Source organism: Leishmania infantum, chromosome 4 (genome assembly GCF_000002875.2).
Source record: "Leishmania infantum JPCM5 genome chromosome 4".
In the NCBI taxonomy this organism is placed as follows: Eukaryota; Euglenozoa; class Kinetoplastea; order Trypanosomatida; family Trypanosomatidae; genus Leishmania; species Leishmania infantum.
The window spans coordinates 261,081-275,694 of record NC_009389.2 but is presented as its reverse complement, the minus strand read 5'-3'; the positions used below and the strand labels follow the sequence as shown (position 1 = coordinate 275,694).

At 62.9% G+C, this 14,614-nt stretch overlaps 5 protein-coding genes across 5 annotated transcripts; all 5 read left to right on the top strand.

Annotated features, from left to right (window-relative positions):
• Positions 1 to 908: 908 nt before the first annotated feature.
• LINJ_04_0690 (hypothetical protein) lies at positions 909 to 3,077 on the top strand (the record flags this gene model as incomplete). The annotated part of the gene is made up of 1 exon (XM_001462870.1): positions 909 to 3,077. The coding sequence occupies one exon, from the start codon at positions 909 to 911 to the stop codon at positions 3,075 to 3,077; it is 2,169 nt and encodes a 722-aa protein (XP_001462907.1).
• Positions 3,078 to 5,038: 1,961 nt separating this feature from the next.
• LINJ_04_0680 (putative ubiquitin-conjugating enzyme e2) lies at positions 5,039 to 5,485 on the top strand (the record flags this gene model as incomplete). The annotated part of the gene is made up of 1 exon (XM_001462869.1): positions 5,039 to 5,485. One exon carries the CDS (start codon positions 5,039 to 5,041, stop codon positions 5,483 to 5,485), a length of 447 nt encoding a protein of 148 aa, XP_001462906.1.
• Positions 5,486 to 6,771: 1,286 nt separating this feature from the next.
• On the top strand, positions 6,772 to 7,230 carry LINJ_04_0670 (conserved hypothetical protein; the record flags this gene model as incomplete). Its single annotated transcript, XM_001462868.1, has 1 exon — positions 6,772 to 7,230. One exon carries the CDS (start codon positions 6,772 to 6,774, stop codon positions 7,228 to 7,230), a length of 459 nt encoding a protein of 152 aa, XP_001462905.1.
• A 1,592-nt stretch (positions 7,231 to 8,822) lies between these two features.
• LINJ_04_0660 (conserved hypothetical protein) lies at positions 8,823 to 9,245 on the top strand (the record flags this gene model as incomplete). The annotated part of the gene is made up of 1 exon (XM_001462867.1): positions 8,823 to 9,245. One exon carries the CDS (start codon positions 8,823 to 8,825, stop codon positions 9,243 to 9,245), a length of 423 nt encoding a protein of 140 aa, XP_001462904.1.
• A 926-nt stretch (positions 9,246 to 10,171) lies between these two features.
• Positions 10,172 to 13,957, top strand: LINJ_04_0650 (serine-threonine protein kinase-like protein; the record flags this gene model as incomplete). Its single annotated transcript, XM_001462866.1, has 1 exon — positions 10,172 to 13,957. One exon carries the CDS (start codon positions 10,172 to 10,174, stop codon positions 13,955 to 13,957), a length of 3,786 nt encoding a protein of 1,261 aa, XP_001462903.1.
• Between the last annotated feature and the right edge of the window lie 657 nt (positions 13,958 to 14,614).

Genomic DNA, 14,614 nt, shown 5'->3' with positions numbered 1-14,614 from the left:
CCTTTCTCGCCCCAACTCTTCATCTATCGTGTGTACACAACCTTCTGCTACAGCTCAGCTGCTGCGCTTCGGCCCTCCTCTCTCCGCGCCTCATCTATTCCTTGAAGCCATCAACAAGCCACTGCAGCAAGGCCAAGACAGCAGCAGCGGGAATCCAAGAAGCGAACGGTATGACTCACACCCTGCCCTCCCCGCCGCCCACCCCCAACTCTCTCCAGCTCTCTCTCTGTATGGCCTCCCCTCGGGGATAAGGTGGGCGTGGATTATCAAGGGAGAGCACCAGCACCACCCCCGCCATGTGTGCGTGTGTAGTGTGCGGAGGGGTTGTCTGCGGATGTGCCGTTCCGGGTCCTCCCCACTACCACCACCACCGCCGCCGCTACCGCCATCACTGTCCTGTTCGTTGAGCACGGTGCACACTCTCGCATGGGAGTGCTCATTCTCTTGCCTACTCCGGGCACGCACGCACGCACACTCACTCACTCACTCTGTCCCTCTCTCTCCCTGCCCCTTCCCTCTCTAACGATCTCCCAAACTATCAACGATGCGCCTCCTTTGGGTGTGTCTGTCCGGTGTCTTGGCGTACGCGCGCACGTGCATGGCGGGGATGCACACAACACAGTGGAGGTACTGACCAAGTGAGCGTGATAGAGAAAACTGCGCGCGTCGCACAGCAGCAGCGGAGAGCTTCGACAGGGCGAAGAAGCGTACCAAAGAAGAAGAGAGGCGTCTCCTCTCCTCGCGCTTGTTGGCCGTGTGTAGCACGTCTGTGCCTGTGTGTGTGTGTGTGTGTGTGTGTGTTTAGGGCCACGAAGGTTGCCTCTCCGGTTCCAGTCGAGGCCCGGGACACCTCAGAGGGAGGGTGCAACGGAACGCGCCAAGGCAACACAGGCCGCAAGACTACGAGCATGAGGGCAGTCAAGTCGCGCAATGCAGGGGGGCTTCGCTCTGTTAGAGACGTCGGCAGCAACCGTGATGCCGCCGCGGCGGCGGTCCACGCGAAAGAGGCGGGAGCGGCAGCTACGCTGACGGTGGCGGTGCATCACAGCGATGCCTCCGGCACGCATAGCGAAAAAGGCGCGCCGGACGACGCTACGCTGGAGGTGAGCGTAGGTACTACTGGCGAGAAGGACAAGTACCCCGAAGACCCCCTCGCCGTCGCGTTTGCGCTGGACGCACCGCTGACGTTCACCGCACGCGATGACCCGAGAGTCGTTGCCCGGCTGCCACTTCGCTTCAAAGACGTGCTCCCTACTGTCTGCCACCAGCTTCAGTTCCGGCAGCGGCAGGCGACGCATCAGACCTCTGTCGATGCGGACAGCTACACCACCAAGAGCAACCCACTCTCGTCCCCTGTACCGCCGACGGCCGACGCCACCTCGTACGCACAGCCGCCGTACCAGCACGCGCACTTGTCGGACATGGTCATGCGGCTGCTGCCCGTCGCGGTGGGCCAGGGGCGCAGCTGCAAGACAGCCATGATGCATCCGAGTGACAGCGAAGAAGACCCCACGGCCGCCGCCACCACCGTAGCCGCGGCCGCAGCACACGGGCCGGAGAACACCGATAAGCACCTCCATCAACAGCAGCTTGCAGCGTCAGCGAAGGCGAGGGCGGGCCATGAGGCAGAGGATGCTGTGCTGTGTGCGCCAGCGCGGGTGCCTGTGCTCGAAGACCAGCTGTACCGCACATGGGCAGCGGATCAGATCCTAGACTATCTCTTCTCCCCTACGTCGGCAGACGGCGCTGGCAGCGTTGACCGCGACGAGGCACGGCGCAGCTTCACCGTCGCCGCGTGCCTGAGCGGCATGCGCGAAGTTCCTGCCGACACGGTCGAGTACGTCGAGCTGCTGCGTCGGATGCTCTCTCTGGCGGACTCGCGGCGTGGTGCTGAGCCGAATAATGACGCGGACGACGCGGACGTAGATTTGCCAGCGTACGTGCGCGATGTGCTGGTGGGAGTGTTGCCGACGGAAAACGCACCTGCTGCTGCTGCTAACACAGCGTCCGCCGTCGAGCGGGTGCCGGTGGTGACGACGACGTTGCGCTCCACCTTGGATGCAGTGCTGCCGCCGCGGCTCTTCCTCTACTACCTCATCCACCAAGAGACGGCCGTGGCAGTGCAGCGGCAGCGCCAGGCCGCCCAGCAGCGCCAAGCACGCCTTCGTCGTCACCTGGAGACGCACCCGGACGACGTGAGCGTGCTGGAAGAGATTGAGACCCTCCGTGAGGCGCTCGCTAGCGAGTATACGGAAGTGCCAGTCGGTGCTGTCTTGGTCATCCTCGAGCGGACGAGCGATGTGCAGGCGCCGCGCGACTATCTCGTGAAGCTGGAGCGGACACTAAACGAGGTACTGGAAAAGGTGAAGGCACGATGCTGCGGTCGCCCGCTGCAGCTCATCCGCACCAGCACCGCCCATCCATCATGCTCACGACAGCAGCACACCGCATCGGCACCGGCGGCCTCCGCGAAGGGGCGAGAAGGGGCCGCGGCCGCGGCCATCCTCGCTACGCCAGACAAGTGGGTATGCACGCACACACTGAAGCCGCTGCCAGTGCAACCGGTGGCCACGTCCGCTAGCGGTGGCGGCTCGGCTACCGTCGCCGCTACGCTGAATGTGCTGGAGCTGAACAAGGAGCGGACGCTGGTGCAGCTAAGCCTCCTCGGTGAGGAGCTGCTCCGGCAGGTGACCGTCGATCTTCCCGAGCGCGGTATCCTTCTCCGACGCCTCCTCGACGAGGCGCAGCTCTCCATCGACGCCCGCGCCATCCTCGCCCGCGAACGCTGCAACGCCACGCAAGCGCACTTGCTGGACGGCCAAGACACGCGAGAAGCGACGGCAGCGCAGTGCAAAGTCCTCGAGAGCGAGGTAGCGGAGCTGCGGTCGCGGCTGGCGTCCGTGACCGCACGCAAGGCAGCGCTGGGAGCGTGGGTGGAGGAGCAGAAGGCGCGGGAGCTGACGGCGAGTCGCGAGCGAGCGCTCTTTGAACACAATCTGCGAGAGCGGTTGGTGGCGCACATGGAGCGGGTGAAGGCGGCGCAGGATGCCGAGCGTCGTAGCTCCTTGCCAGGGTGATCCGCGTGAAAGGACGGAGAAGGGAGGGAGCAGGGATCTACACGAAGCGCAGCTGTCATGATACAGTGTATGGATCGTGGCGCTGCAAGTGCGCACAAGTCCGTCGAAGTTGCTCGCTCGGTTCGTTCCCCCACCACCACTGCCACCGTCACACGCACTCCACCACCCACTCCTCTCCCTCTCCTTTCGTCGCTGTCATGGTTGTGACTTCTAGTCTTCCGTCGATGTACACCACTCAACGCTCGAGGTGCCGCCGCTCTCTCACCCAGCCATCCAGTGCGTGTGTGCGAGTGTCGGCACGGCATCCTCTTCCCTGCGTGCGTGCATGCACGTGGGTGGGTGTCGATATGTGTGTGTGTGTGTGTGTGTGTGTGTGTGTGTGCTTGGATGTCTCTGGTCGCGTTGGCAGTGGCTGTGGCGAGAACGCGGGAGTCATGGCACGCGCTTCTCTTCAGATTGGCCCAGATCCATCGCAGCCGCCACACACATACACACGCGCGCATGCGCCTTTATGTATAGTCTTTGACACGTAAGCGCACGTCCCTCCTCTTCCCCTTCTTCTTGCTCACGCAGCCGCGATCCTTAGTGGCTTACTTAGTGGTCGTCGTTGCCATTTTCTGTGTGAACTCCGCCATGTCGAAACGAACCCGACAAGACCTAGCACGCGACCACGCACGCTTCCCCGTCTGTGTCTGTGTCTGTGTCTGTGTCTGTGTGTGTGTGTGTGTGTAGGTGGGCGGGTGCCTTGCGCCGGCTGGTTAAGGGATCGTAAACTCTCCCTCTCGGCTTGATGTGACCACCTCGCGCGTCACCTCCCCTCATGCCCACCTTATGCTGTTCCTCTCTGTGCTTTACCGGCGTTCTTTACTCGCTTCTCTCGCCTCATAGTGCTTCCCGGTGATGGAAGAGGTGAGCAGCACAGGCGGAAGCGGCGAGGCCGGTTGGATACCCTTGAGGGACCCCGGCGCAGAGGAGGGTGGAGTTGCGCGGTGCGGGAAAAGGCGTCAAGGTTCCGATGGTGATGGTGTGTATGTGCGTCGCTTCCTCTGCGGCTGCTTGCACACCGGCACACGCATCCACCTTTGGGCGGCGCCCCTTCCTCTCACTCCCCCCCTCCTCCTCCTTCCCGCCTCCTGTCGATGTCGTTGCCTACGCGGAACGCTTCTGCGAGCGCACAACCGCCGGCAAGTCCCTGCCACGCCTCTTTCGAGGACCTCATCACCCGCATCGACACCCCTCTGCACATCCCCTTCGCTTTCCCACTTTCTCCCTCCACTCCCTGCCCGGCACGCCGATCACCGCGCACACACACGCGCACACGTGCCTTGTAGGAGTGTTTCCCGTTTTGCAGATCTCCCCGTTCTTCTTCGACAGCCTCCCTCCCTCCCTCCCTCCTCTCCGCATCCGTGAGCCTGCGGCCCAGTTTGCCTTTACTTTTTGCTTCATTATTAGTGCACCTCGTGTCTGTGTGCGGCCGCCTCCAACGCCTCGCCATCACGAATCCGCCACACCCTCCACTCCCCCCTCCTCTGGTGTACGCGTGACAGTGTGCTTGTCTGCAGTCACGTTGTGCCTTGAGCCACACACACACACGCACGCACGCACGCACGCATCGCCTCTTATCCATCCCACACGAACGCACGCGCTCGTCTTCCCTCTCACCAGCTCCGTCTGTCAGTTACCCGCCTCACCCTAAAACAACCACTGCGCCATACATCGACAGGCTGTGCCACCACCACCACCACCCTGCTCGCCCTTCTAATCTGTTTCTCTCCCTTTCTACCGTCTTCGTCGGCCAAGGCGTTTACATACACCATCTACACGTTCGTGCCCCGGAGACACTCGCCACAGCAGTGAGCGGCAGCAGACTGCAGCGACTCGTCGTTGTACGCCTCCCCTCCCTTCCCTTCCTTATCCACCCACCCCCTCTTCTCTCTCTCTCTCGACAGCCACTGTGAGTCATGCTCACAACGCGTATCATTAAAGAGACGGAGAAGCTCCAGAAGGAGTGTCCGCCGGGCATCACGGCCACACCAACCAAGGAGAACCCGCGCTACTTTATGGTGACCATCCAGGGGCCGCCGCAGTCGTGCTACGAGGGCGGCCTCTTCCGCCTGGAGCTGTTCCTGCCCGAGGAGTACCCGATGAAGCCGCCGAAGGTGCGCTTTCTCACGCGCATCTACCACCCCAACGTAGACAAGGTGGGTCGCATCTGTCTCGACATCATCAAGGACAAGTGGTCGCCGGCGCTGCTTATCAACAAGGTGCTGCTATCTATCCAGATCCTCATGTCGAGCCCAAACCCAGATGATCCTCTGGCGAACGACGTCGCGGAGCACTGGAAGGAAGACGAGGCCAGCGCGCTGCAGACGGCCCGCGAGTGGACGCGCAAGTACGCCAAGCCGTGAAGTGATTGCAATGTGGCCTTGGGTATGTGTGTGTGCGCGCGTATGTGGGCAGGAAGAGGAGGGAGACCAGACGCCCGACCGGGTACATCTTCTCCTGGCCTGTGCTTTATACACGCACGTGAATGGCGGAGTTCCTTTCTGTTGCTTCTTATGTTGGTTTCTTTGGATGTTGTCACCGGTGTGTGTCGTTCCGAAGGTGGTCCTGGAGATGAACCGCAACATCGCCCACGACCCCACCACCACCACCACCACCACCCACACACACCACACCATGCCCCTGCCCAGCCCCCCCTCCTCCTCTTCTCCTCCCAACACCCATTTTCGTTTTCCATATGTGTACCTTTCGAGTTTTGTGCATGCGAGCACGTGAGGGAAAGGGGAGGGGGGGGGTTGCGCCGTGCGGCGTGTCCTGTGTACCGTGAGCGGCACGCTCGAGTCTGACAGGGGAGGGGGGGGGTGACACACGGGCACTCCCCCTCCCTCCCCACTCCCTTTCCTCATGGGTGTGTCGCGACGTCGACAGTGGTGGCGCTGAATAGGGCCGGTTATAGGAAGGACGCAAAGCAAGCAAACACGCAGCCCTGTGGGCGCAGCTGCGTGGGCGAGGGAGGGGGAGCGCGCGACACATACCCATGAGGCCGGCAAGAGGCAAGAGGCAGACGGCGCGCGCCGAGGAAGAGGGGTAGCTGTGCAGATGATGGAGGGATAAGGGGACTGGGAACGAGCTGCTGGGTGCCTTCAAGAGGTCCCAGATGCGCGTCCCAGCGTCCTCTGCGCACATCGCCTTCACGGACACGCGCAAGCACGGTTGGCGCAGAGCAAATCTCCTCGTCCATTTCCCCTCATGTGGCGCTCTGCATGTCTTTGGTCTCTCTTCCCCCTCCCCGCCCCGAGTATTTCGCCGTCTGGTGAGCTATGTGGGACGAGTCGGCCTCGGCGTGCGTGTGCACGCACCTGCGTTCACCACCCCTCCTTCCATGGCCGCGTACAGAAGGGTGCGCAGCACGTGTGTCTGTGCTCTCCTCACCTCCGTGACCCTCCAGCGCGCTTTTCTCCCCACCTCTTTCCTCTCCTTATCGTCATTATCTCGTGCGCTGCTCCCGACGCGCGATGGACCATTCGCTCTTGCGTTTTTGTTCACGGGCGGCCTCGCCGAGTCGAAACAGTTAGATCTGCCCATCCACGCTTTCCATCGTGCTCAACCGAACCCACGCATCAGCGCTGCGCTTCGCTGTTTTTCGCTCCTTCCTAACTCCACCTCCTCCGCCCACGTGACAGCTAACCCAATGGCTCGCTCCCGCGCAGCGCCTCGTGCCAGCGGTGGCAGCAGCCACCACGCCGCCGCCTCACCGCCGCCGAAGAAGGCGGAGCCGCTGCACCAGTCGACACCCCACGCGCACCCGCAGCAGCCGAACGGCGTCACGAACATCTACGTTCAGCGTCCGATGGCCGGCGGTGGCGGTGGCGGCATCCTCGGCACGATGGCGGCCGTCGCCGGCGGCAGCGTGCTGGGCCACGGCATCAGCAACTACCTCTACGGCCACAGCAACCAGGCGCCGACGCAGCCGGCAGAGGCGCAGCAGCTGGCGCAGGCCGCGCAGCAGGAGGGGCACGTCTGCACGCCGCAACTTGTGGGCTACTCCAAGTGCCTTGAGGCGAACCCCGAGTCCGCCGACAGCTGCAAGTGGGCGTGGGACTACTTCACGCAGTGCCAGAGAGAGCACCCGATGCAGCCTCCGCAGTAGCATTGAAAGGGACATCATGTAGGCGACTGTGATGAAACCTCGTGATGGTGGCGGGTGATATGGGGGGGGGGTAAAGGAGGGGTTGGCACCCGCACGTGGGACTCTGTGTGCGTGTGCGTGTGTGTGTGTTAGCTTCGTCATGCTGACACAGTTAAAGAAGACGAAATCCGAGCACCGCCCCCTCCTCTTCTCCCTCGGGTACGAACGGCCCAAGCATGCGCACGCGCTGCCGCCACCACCACCGCACCCCTAACGAGAAGGCACCCACAGAAGTAAAGCATATCTACAGCAGAAGAAGGGAGAGGAAGGGGGGGCCACACACCCACGCATGAGCCATACACATAACGTGGACACTTACATGTGTATCAACGGTGCACCGCCACTACCACCCTCTCTCTATCACTCGTCCCCCATCCCCGGAACGACATCACTGTAAGCCAGAGGAGGCACAGTGACGGAACAGAGAAGGGCGCCGAGAATATTCGCTGGACATCCCTCCTTTACTGGTGTGTGTGTGTGTGTGTTTAAAGACCTGTTTTGTGGCTGTATCGCCCCCTCGCCCACTCGCTCCGCCCCATCCTGCGTGCCTGTAACCGTTGCCCTCGTTGTTGCTGCCCATGTGCTTACCTGGGGGGAGGGGCGGGGCTAGAGGGCTTCTCTTGTTCGCTGTGTGTGTGTGTGTGTGTGCCTTACCTCTATAACTATATATATTTATATCCTTGCGCATGTTACCGCTCCATTTAGGACGGAGGAAGGGCGGCAGCGGCAGCAGCAGCCCATGCGTTTCCATTCGTGTCTACCTAGAAACAACCCCACCCCCGCCGTGTGTGTGTGAGTGTGTTTGTGTTTGGCGGGCAGCCGGCGACTTGCATGCGAGGGTACATCCTTGCCGACGCCTCTCCCGCCGTTTTGCCTCTGTTGCTGTTCTGATAGCCTCTGACAGCGCCACGTGTCCTCCCGCTCGCCTGTTTCTCCGACGCTACCCGCCCATTCCGGCTATCGGCTCAGAAACTTCCCTCACGCATCCCTATGGCCGCGCATGGGTTGTTGTATCCATCTATCTCTCTGGCTCTCTCTCTCCTCTTCCTGTAGGCACACACGCACACCCTCCCTCCCCCTCCCGGATAAAGGTATACAGGTGATCAGAAAGCGACAGAAGAGGTTGGACCGCTCGCACAGGCTTACGTATCACTGCGACCACCACCCTCGGCGTGCTTCGAGGTCGGATATCACGTCCTTTACACACCCTTTCGCCCTCTCTGTGTGCGTGCGTGGCGCTTCACGGAGGTGGGTGAGCGTTGGCTGCGCGTAGCAGTGTTGTCCATTCCACCTCACCCCACCCTTGTACACTGTCGTGCAACGAAGCACCTTGGCATCTCCCCGCTTTCTCTCTCACGGTCTCTGCCCCCTCTGCCAGTCCTGCGTCTCCTCCTCCGCGCACGACGAGCACACGCGCACGCGACATCCGTTGCCGCGGGGCGCCTACCGCTTTTTTTGGATCCCTCTTTCCCTGCACGCATCCGTCATCCTCCATCACGCAGACACGCCGGCTGCACACAGAGGGAAACTGCGCGCACCCGTGCTCTGGGAGGATGCCTCGTCGTCGTGGTGGCCGCCAAGGCTCCTTCAGTGGATTTCGGTCCGAGCGCCGCCCCGGTACCACGTCGCACCCGCAGCAGCCGAACGGCGTCACGAACATCTACGTTCAGCGTCCGATGGCCGGCGGTGGCGGTGGCGGCATCCTCGGCACGATGGCGGCCGTCGCCGGGGGCAGCATGCTGGGCCACGGCATCAGCAACTACCTCTACGACCACAGCAACCAGGCGCCGACGCAGCCGGCAGAGGCGCAGCAGCTGGCGCAGGCCGCGCAGCAGGAGGGGCACGTCTGCACGCCGCAACTTGTGGGCTACTCCAAGTGCCTTGAGGCGAACCCCGAGTCCGCCGACAGCTGCAAGTGGGCGTGGGACTACTTCACGCAGTGCCAGAGAGAGCACCCGATGCAGCCTCCGCAGTAGCATTGAAAGGGACATCATGTACAGCGATACCGGAGAGACAGCGCGAAAACCACAGGCACACACCGGTCCCGCCGGCCGCCCTCCCGCTTCTTCTTGCGTTGCTGCACACAGTCGCCACCAGCCGTCGCCAACGCGGCATGTGTGGCCGTAGTCGTATCCGTCACTCCTCTCTCCTCAGTCTCCTGAGCCGCCTCGGTCTCCACAAGTCTCTTTCCACACCTGTGCCCGCTGCTTGTCAAGATCCCCACTGCTTCTATACTCTCGTGTGTGCGCGTGTGTGTCCGCGCTGATGCGCTGCACGCTGCCGCACCTTCGGCGGTCTCCCTCCCCACCGCGTGTCACCGTCCACCTTCACGTGGCAACACATCTTTATTCTCATTATGGTCCTATGCTTCCCTTGGTATACCACATACGCACACACACACACACACACACAACGCGACCGCATTCCCCTCCCGCCGCCACCGCCACCTCTTGTCGTCGTTACCTCCGACGCTTTCTATTTTACTCGGTGCAGCACTGCTTGGCCATGAGGTTGCGCGCACGCGCGCAAGCACCTCATACATGCATGCCAGAACGCAACCCCACGCACGCAGCCTCGCAAGATGACTCATCGCCCTCCTCCCTCGGCCACGCCACCTGGCGCCTCACCACTCGTCCTTGCGCCCTCCCCTCCCCCTTCTCCTCTTCCCTTTCACAGAGAGCACGCCATACACACACATATCTACGCACGCGCGCGCGCCTTTCTCTGCGTGTTTGTGTGTGTGTGTGTGTGTGTGTGTGCGTGTGTCCGCAGTACATGGCGGGCGGACGCTAACACACAAGAACACGCGCATACATAACGCCGCGCAGGAGGTTGTGCCCTCCCCCCCCCCACCCACCGACCCCGTCCCTCCCGCCTGCCACCTCACTGGACACGCGCACACATGACGCGCACTCCATCATCACTTGCACCCCTCCCTCTCTCCTCCTTCAAGCAGCTCTCGATGAACGCACCGGTACAGGAACGCAGTGGCACCAGCAGCAGTAACGCGCCACCTGCGCACAAGAAGCAGCGCCATGAAGGTGGGTGTAGTGGCAAGGTCCTTGACGACCGTGACGCGGATAGTGTGCGTGTCTGGGGTGTCCTCGTCGCGCAGAACCTGCCGTCGAGAGAAAACGGGCTGCTGGCACACGCGCCGCGTTGTCGCTGCCCTGTGGAAGGGGCAGACGCGCCGGGGAAAGAGTCAGTGACGAAGCTGATAGCCTCATCGTCCCTGCGTGAACCTGAAGAGGACTGGTTGTGGCGGCACGTTCCACCAGCTCTGCGGCAGTTCTACTTTCCGGTGTGCTCCCACAGCGGCAGCACGTACCCTTGCGCACCAGCGTCCGCAGAATGTTCTGAGAAGTGTTGGGCGGCCTCGCTGCAGCAGGAGGGAGATAAGTCTCACCCCTCGCCATCACCTCGCCTTCTCCTGCCCCTGTGTGGCACTCGCAGCAACAACGGCGCTGTCCGTCTCGGTCGCCTCGCCAGCAACGGCATCGTCTTCGCCACGAATCCGTGTGTCAGCAATGTGCACTGCACTATCGCCTACCAACCGGGAAGTGATCCTCGTCGCGGTGACGCTGCGGCGGCGGCTACAGTGGCGGCGGAAGACAAGGAGGCACAGAGGGCGGCCTACGAGGCGGCCGGCGCCGTGGCCAAGGTCGTGGCTCCGCTTCATCGCAGTCCTCAACCCGCAACGGATGCGCCAGCTGCGCCGCATCCACGCGGCGATGCAACCGGCCGCAACGCCGCTCGCATTATGCTCTCTGACTACAGCACAAACGGATGCATCGTCAACGGCCAGAAGGTGGGCAAAGGCCGCTCGGCGCGTCTGCGCGACGGTGACGTGGTGGAGCTCATCAACGCCGGCCCTCGGCGCACGACGGACTACAACCTCTCGTTTCTCTTCCTCACGGCGGAGGCGTTTGTGCGTTGGGTGGCAGAGCAGCCGCATCAGGCGAGCACGACACAGGGCGCTGATGAGGACATCGCCTTGGCGGAGAAGGAACAGCAGCAACGTCAGGCACTGCAGACAGCTGCGCGACGGCGTGCGCTGCTGTGCAGAGCGCAGTGGAACGTCGAGGCGCAGGTGCGGCGCATGTACGGTCACAGCGTTGACGAGTACTACTCCCTTGATCGGGCACATCCGCTGGGCCAGGGAACGTTCGGCACCGTGTACCGCGCCGCCTTGCGCGCAGAGGCGTCAGCCTCATCGCAGTCGCCGTCCCTCCTCGACGCTGGTGGTGGTGTCGCGGCTGGTGTGCCCTCAAGCTGGGAGTACGTCTTCAGCGGCGACGGCGTGGGTGAGTGGACGGCGAACCCGGCAGAGGCGGCTGAGCTACGGGAAGCCTACATACGGGGGAAGGAGCGACGGGCGCCAGCCTCGGTGCTGCATGTGTCCGCGTCGGCGGCCTCGACGACAGCAGCGGAGGCGGACGCAATCACCACAGATGATGCTGCGCCACAGGTGTTCGCTGTCAAGATCATCCGCAAGCAGCGCATGTTGTTTGAAGCTCTTCAGCAGCAGCAGCAGCAGCAGCATGTCGAGGAAGGCGAAGGCGGTACGGATCGAGCACCTGTGTCATGCATCCGCAACGCTGCCACCGTTGCCACCCCTGGTACTGCGGGGGCAGTGCCAGGGACGATATCGGCCGCAGATGCCGCCGTGATTGAGCAGCTGTTGCTCATGGAGACGCAGCCGGACGATCTGGCCGCGCAGAGACGGAAGGAGTGGACAGCAGGTGTGCTCGCCAGTCTTCAGCTTGCCGACTTAACGCCCGCTGCCCTGACGCCGTCCTCCTCGCTCAGCGCATTTCGGAAGTCGCAGCACAAGCCGCGAGACGACGACGACTCGAGTGATGACGGGGACGCACAGCCACTGTCGCAGCAAGATCGTGAGCAACGCCGTCGAGAGCTGATCCGCTGCCTCCCCGAGGCACTCCGCCGCACATATGAGAGAGAGTTGCAGCACCGCCGCCGTCAGCAGCGCGAGATCAACATTCTCCTCGCCGTGCGTCACCGCAACGTCACCGCACTGTACGAGGTGTTTGACCAGCCAGACCACCTGGCACTGGTGATGGAGCAGGCGACTGGAGGGGAAGTGTGGGACCTGCTGCAGATCTACAAGCGACGTGAGCGCGGGGGGAAAACAGGTGCTCGTAAGAGCGAGCGTGGCGCGAACAACCATCGTAACGCCGGTGCGCAACGGCTAGGCGACGGCAAGAGCAACTCGACAACGGCAGCGGCGACTGCAGCTACGTGCGACGACGACGACGACGTTGAGCTCGTCTCGGTCGGCGGTCCGCTGCCGGAGTTCATTGTGAAGATCATTATCGTTCAAGTGATTGAGGCAGTGTTGTACCTGCACACGATGGGCATCATCCACCGTGACTTGAAGCTCGAAAATTTGATGCTGCAGCGCCCCTGCGACCGCTACGCGCTCAACGCGCTGCAGCTGCAGACGTTGGTTCATCAGCTCCGCGCCTACTCTCACTCGCACCATGCAAGCGACGCGTCCACATCCGCCGCGACGACGTGTGAGGAAGACAGTGAGGCGGTGGAGTTCACAAATCCGCTGTCGGTGCTTTACACGGTGCACGTACCGCGGCACATGTGGCCGGTCGTCAAGATCATGGATTTCGGTCTCTCGCATGTGCTCGACCACCTGCAGACACATCCGTTCGACTCCGCAGGGGCGCTGCACGGCTTCGCCGGGACGCTCTCGCAGATGTCACAGGGCGTTGAAGGCAGGTCTGCTGCAGCGGCATCAGCAGCCACGGAGGCGGTGCCGGAGCGGGTGAAGCTGATCTATTCCCGCAACGACGCAACGACGAGCTGCGGCACCCCTATCTACGCAGCCCCTGAGGTCACCAACCCGGCCTTGCGCCCGGACAAGATGGGGTACGGTGCAGCAGTCGACATGTACTCCGTCGGCGTCATCGCGTACGCGCTGCTGACGGGGCGGGCACCGTTTCCGTCAGCGAAAAACCCGCGGCGGCCGGGTGGCCCACCTGTGGTGAACTATGACGCCCCCCTGCGCTTCCAGCGGCACCGGCGCCGCCCAGCAGTGCCGAAAGGCGCCACCGGCCCCCCAGCCAGTGCTGGGCCGCTCCCATCGTCACGGCCGTCCAGCTCTGCGGCACGCCCTCCTTCTGAAGTCGCGTGTCTACCTCCGCTGTCAGTGGTAGAGTCGGTGCGCGTGGTGCTGCCGAAAGAACGTGCCGAGACGTCAGCTGCGTTCTCCGCCGCCTCGGAGCAGACTCGGCAGTGGCACCGGCGCGCCGAGGCGGTGGCGGCGTCTGTGCGGTGTGCGGAGCAGAAGCGTGCCCTTGCTGAGGGCAGCGATGGCGGCAGCAGCGCGACGCCGGCTGACACGCTCTTTGCCACCACCGTGGAGCAGCTCTGCGCATCACTCACCGCGTACGCCGACATGTGTGCGTCGGGTGGGCTGGAGGTGGACCTCGATCGCCTCGTGTACGTCTCCGCGGACGCTGCCGCGACCGGTGTGCAGGCAAATGCGTCCGTCGGTCGCGTGATGGCGCCTGATGGGCACGTCGCCGATGTGTTGCTACCCCCCATCTCGGCGCTCGGCACCTCCTTCCTTCGCGGGCTTCTGGAGAAGTACCCTTCTCGGCGGCTGACGGCTTACGAGGCATTGCGGCATCCGTGGTTGCGCGAGTGCGTGTGATACCCTGAGGCGATGAGTCTGACGAGCCCGTCATCATCCGCTGGTGGGTTGATCTCCAAGTGTGTGTTGCTGCGCCCGTGGAAGATTGTCTTTATGACGCGTTGGAACGCACGATCGCGCTGTTCCCACCACCACCACCACCACCGCTGAAGCCCGAGTAAGGATGGAGAGGATCCGCCGTGCTGAGGTCCTGCGCCCGTGCCTGACGCTCCGCCACAGCGTCACACAGCAAAGAAACCGCACAAAAAAAAGGAAAAGAAAGGCAAGCCATGATGGAGCTGTGGAGCACGGCGCCGCCGCGCACCGGAGGTCGCCGTAGCGCCCGTCTGGCGTGCGTACGTTCGCATGCCTGTGTGCAAGTGGGCCTCTCCCTCCGCACGCGCTCTCGCAGGATGCCTAGCAGACACGCCCGCAGAGCCACTGCCCACCAACCGACTCATGTGTCCTCCAATACTCTCTCTCTCTATCTGTCGTATTCGCCCCCGTGCGCCTGTTCTCCCTTTTTTTTCTATGGGCATCCACACCGCTGCACGCGCGGATTGTGCGGCTGCCGTTGTTGCACCGGCACTTCTCCTGCCACCCACCGACCCACCCGCACGCCGTGCGTGTGCATGCCGTCGTTCTGCCATATGGTTTCAATATCAGCTGCGTTCCGTC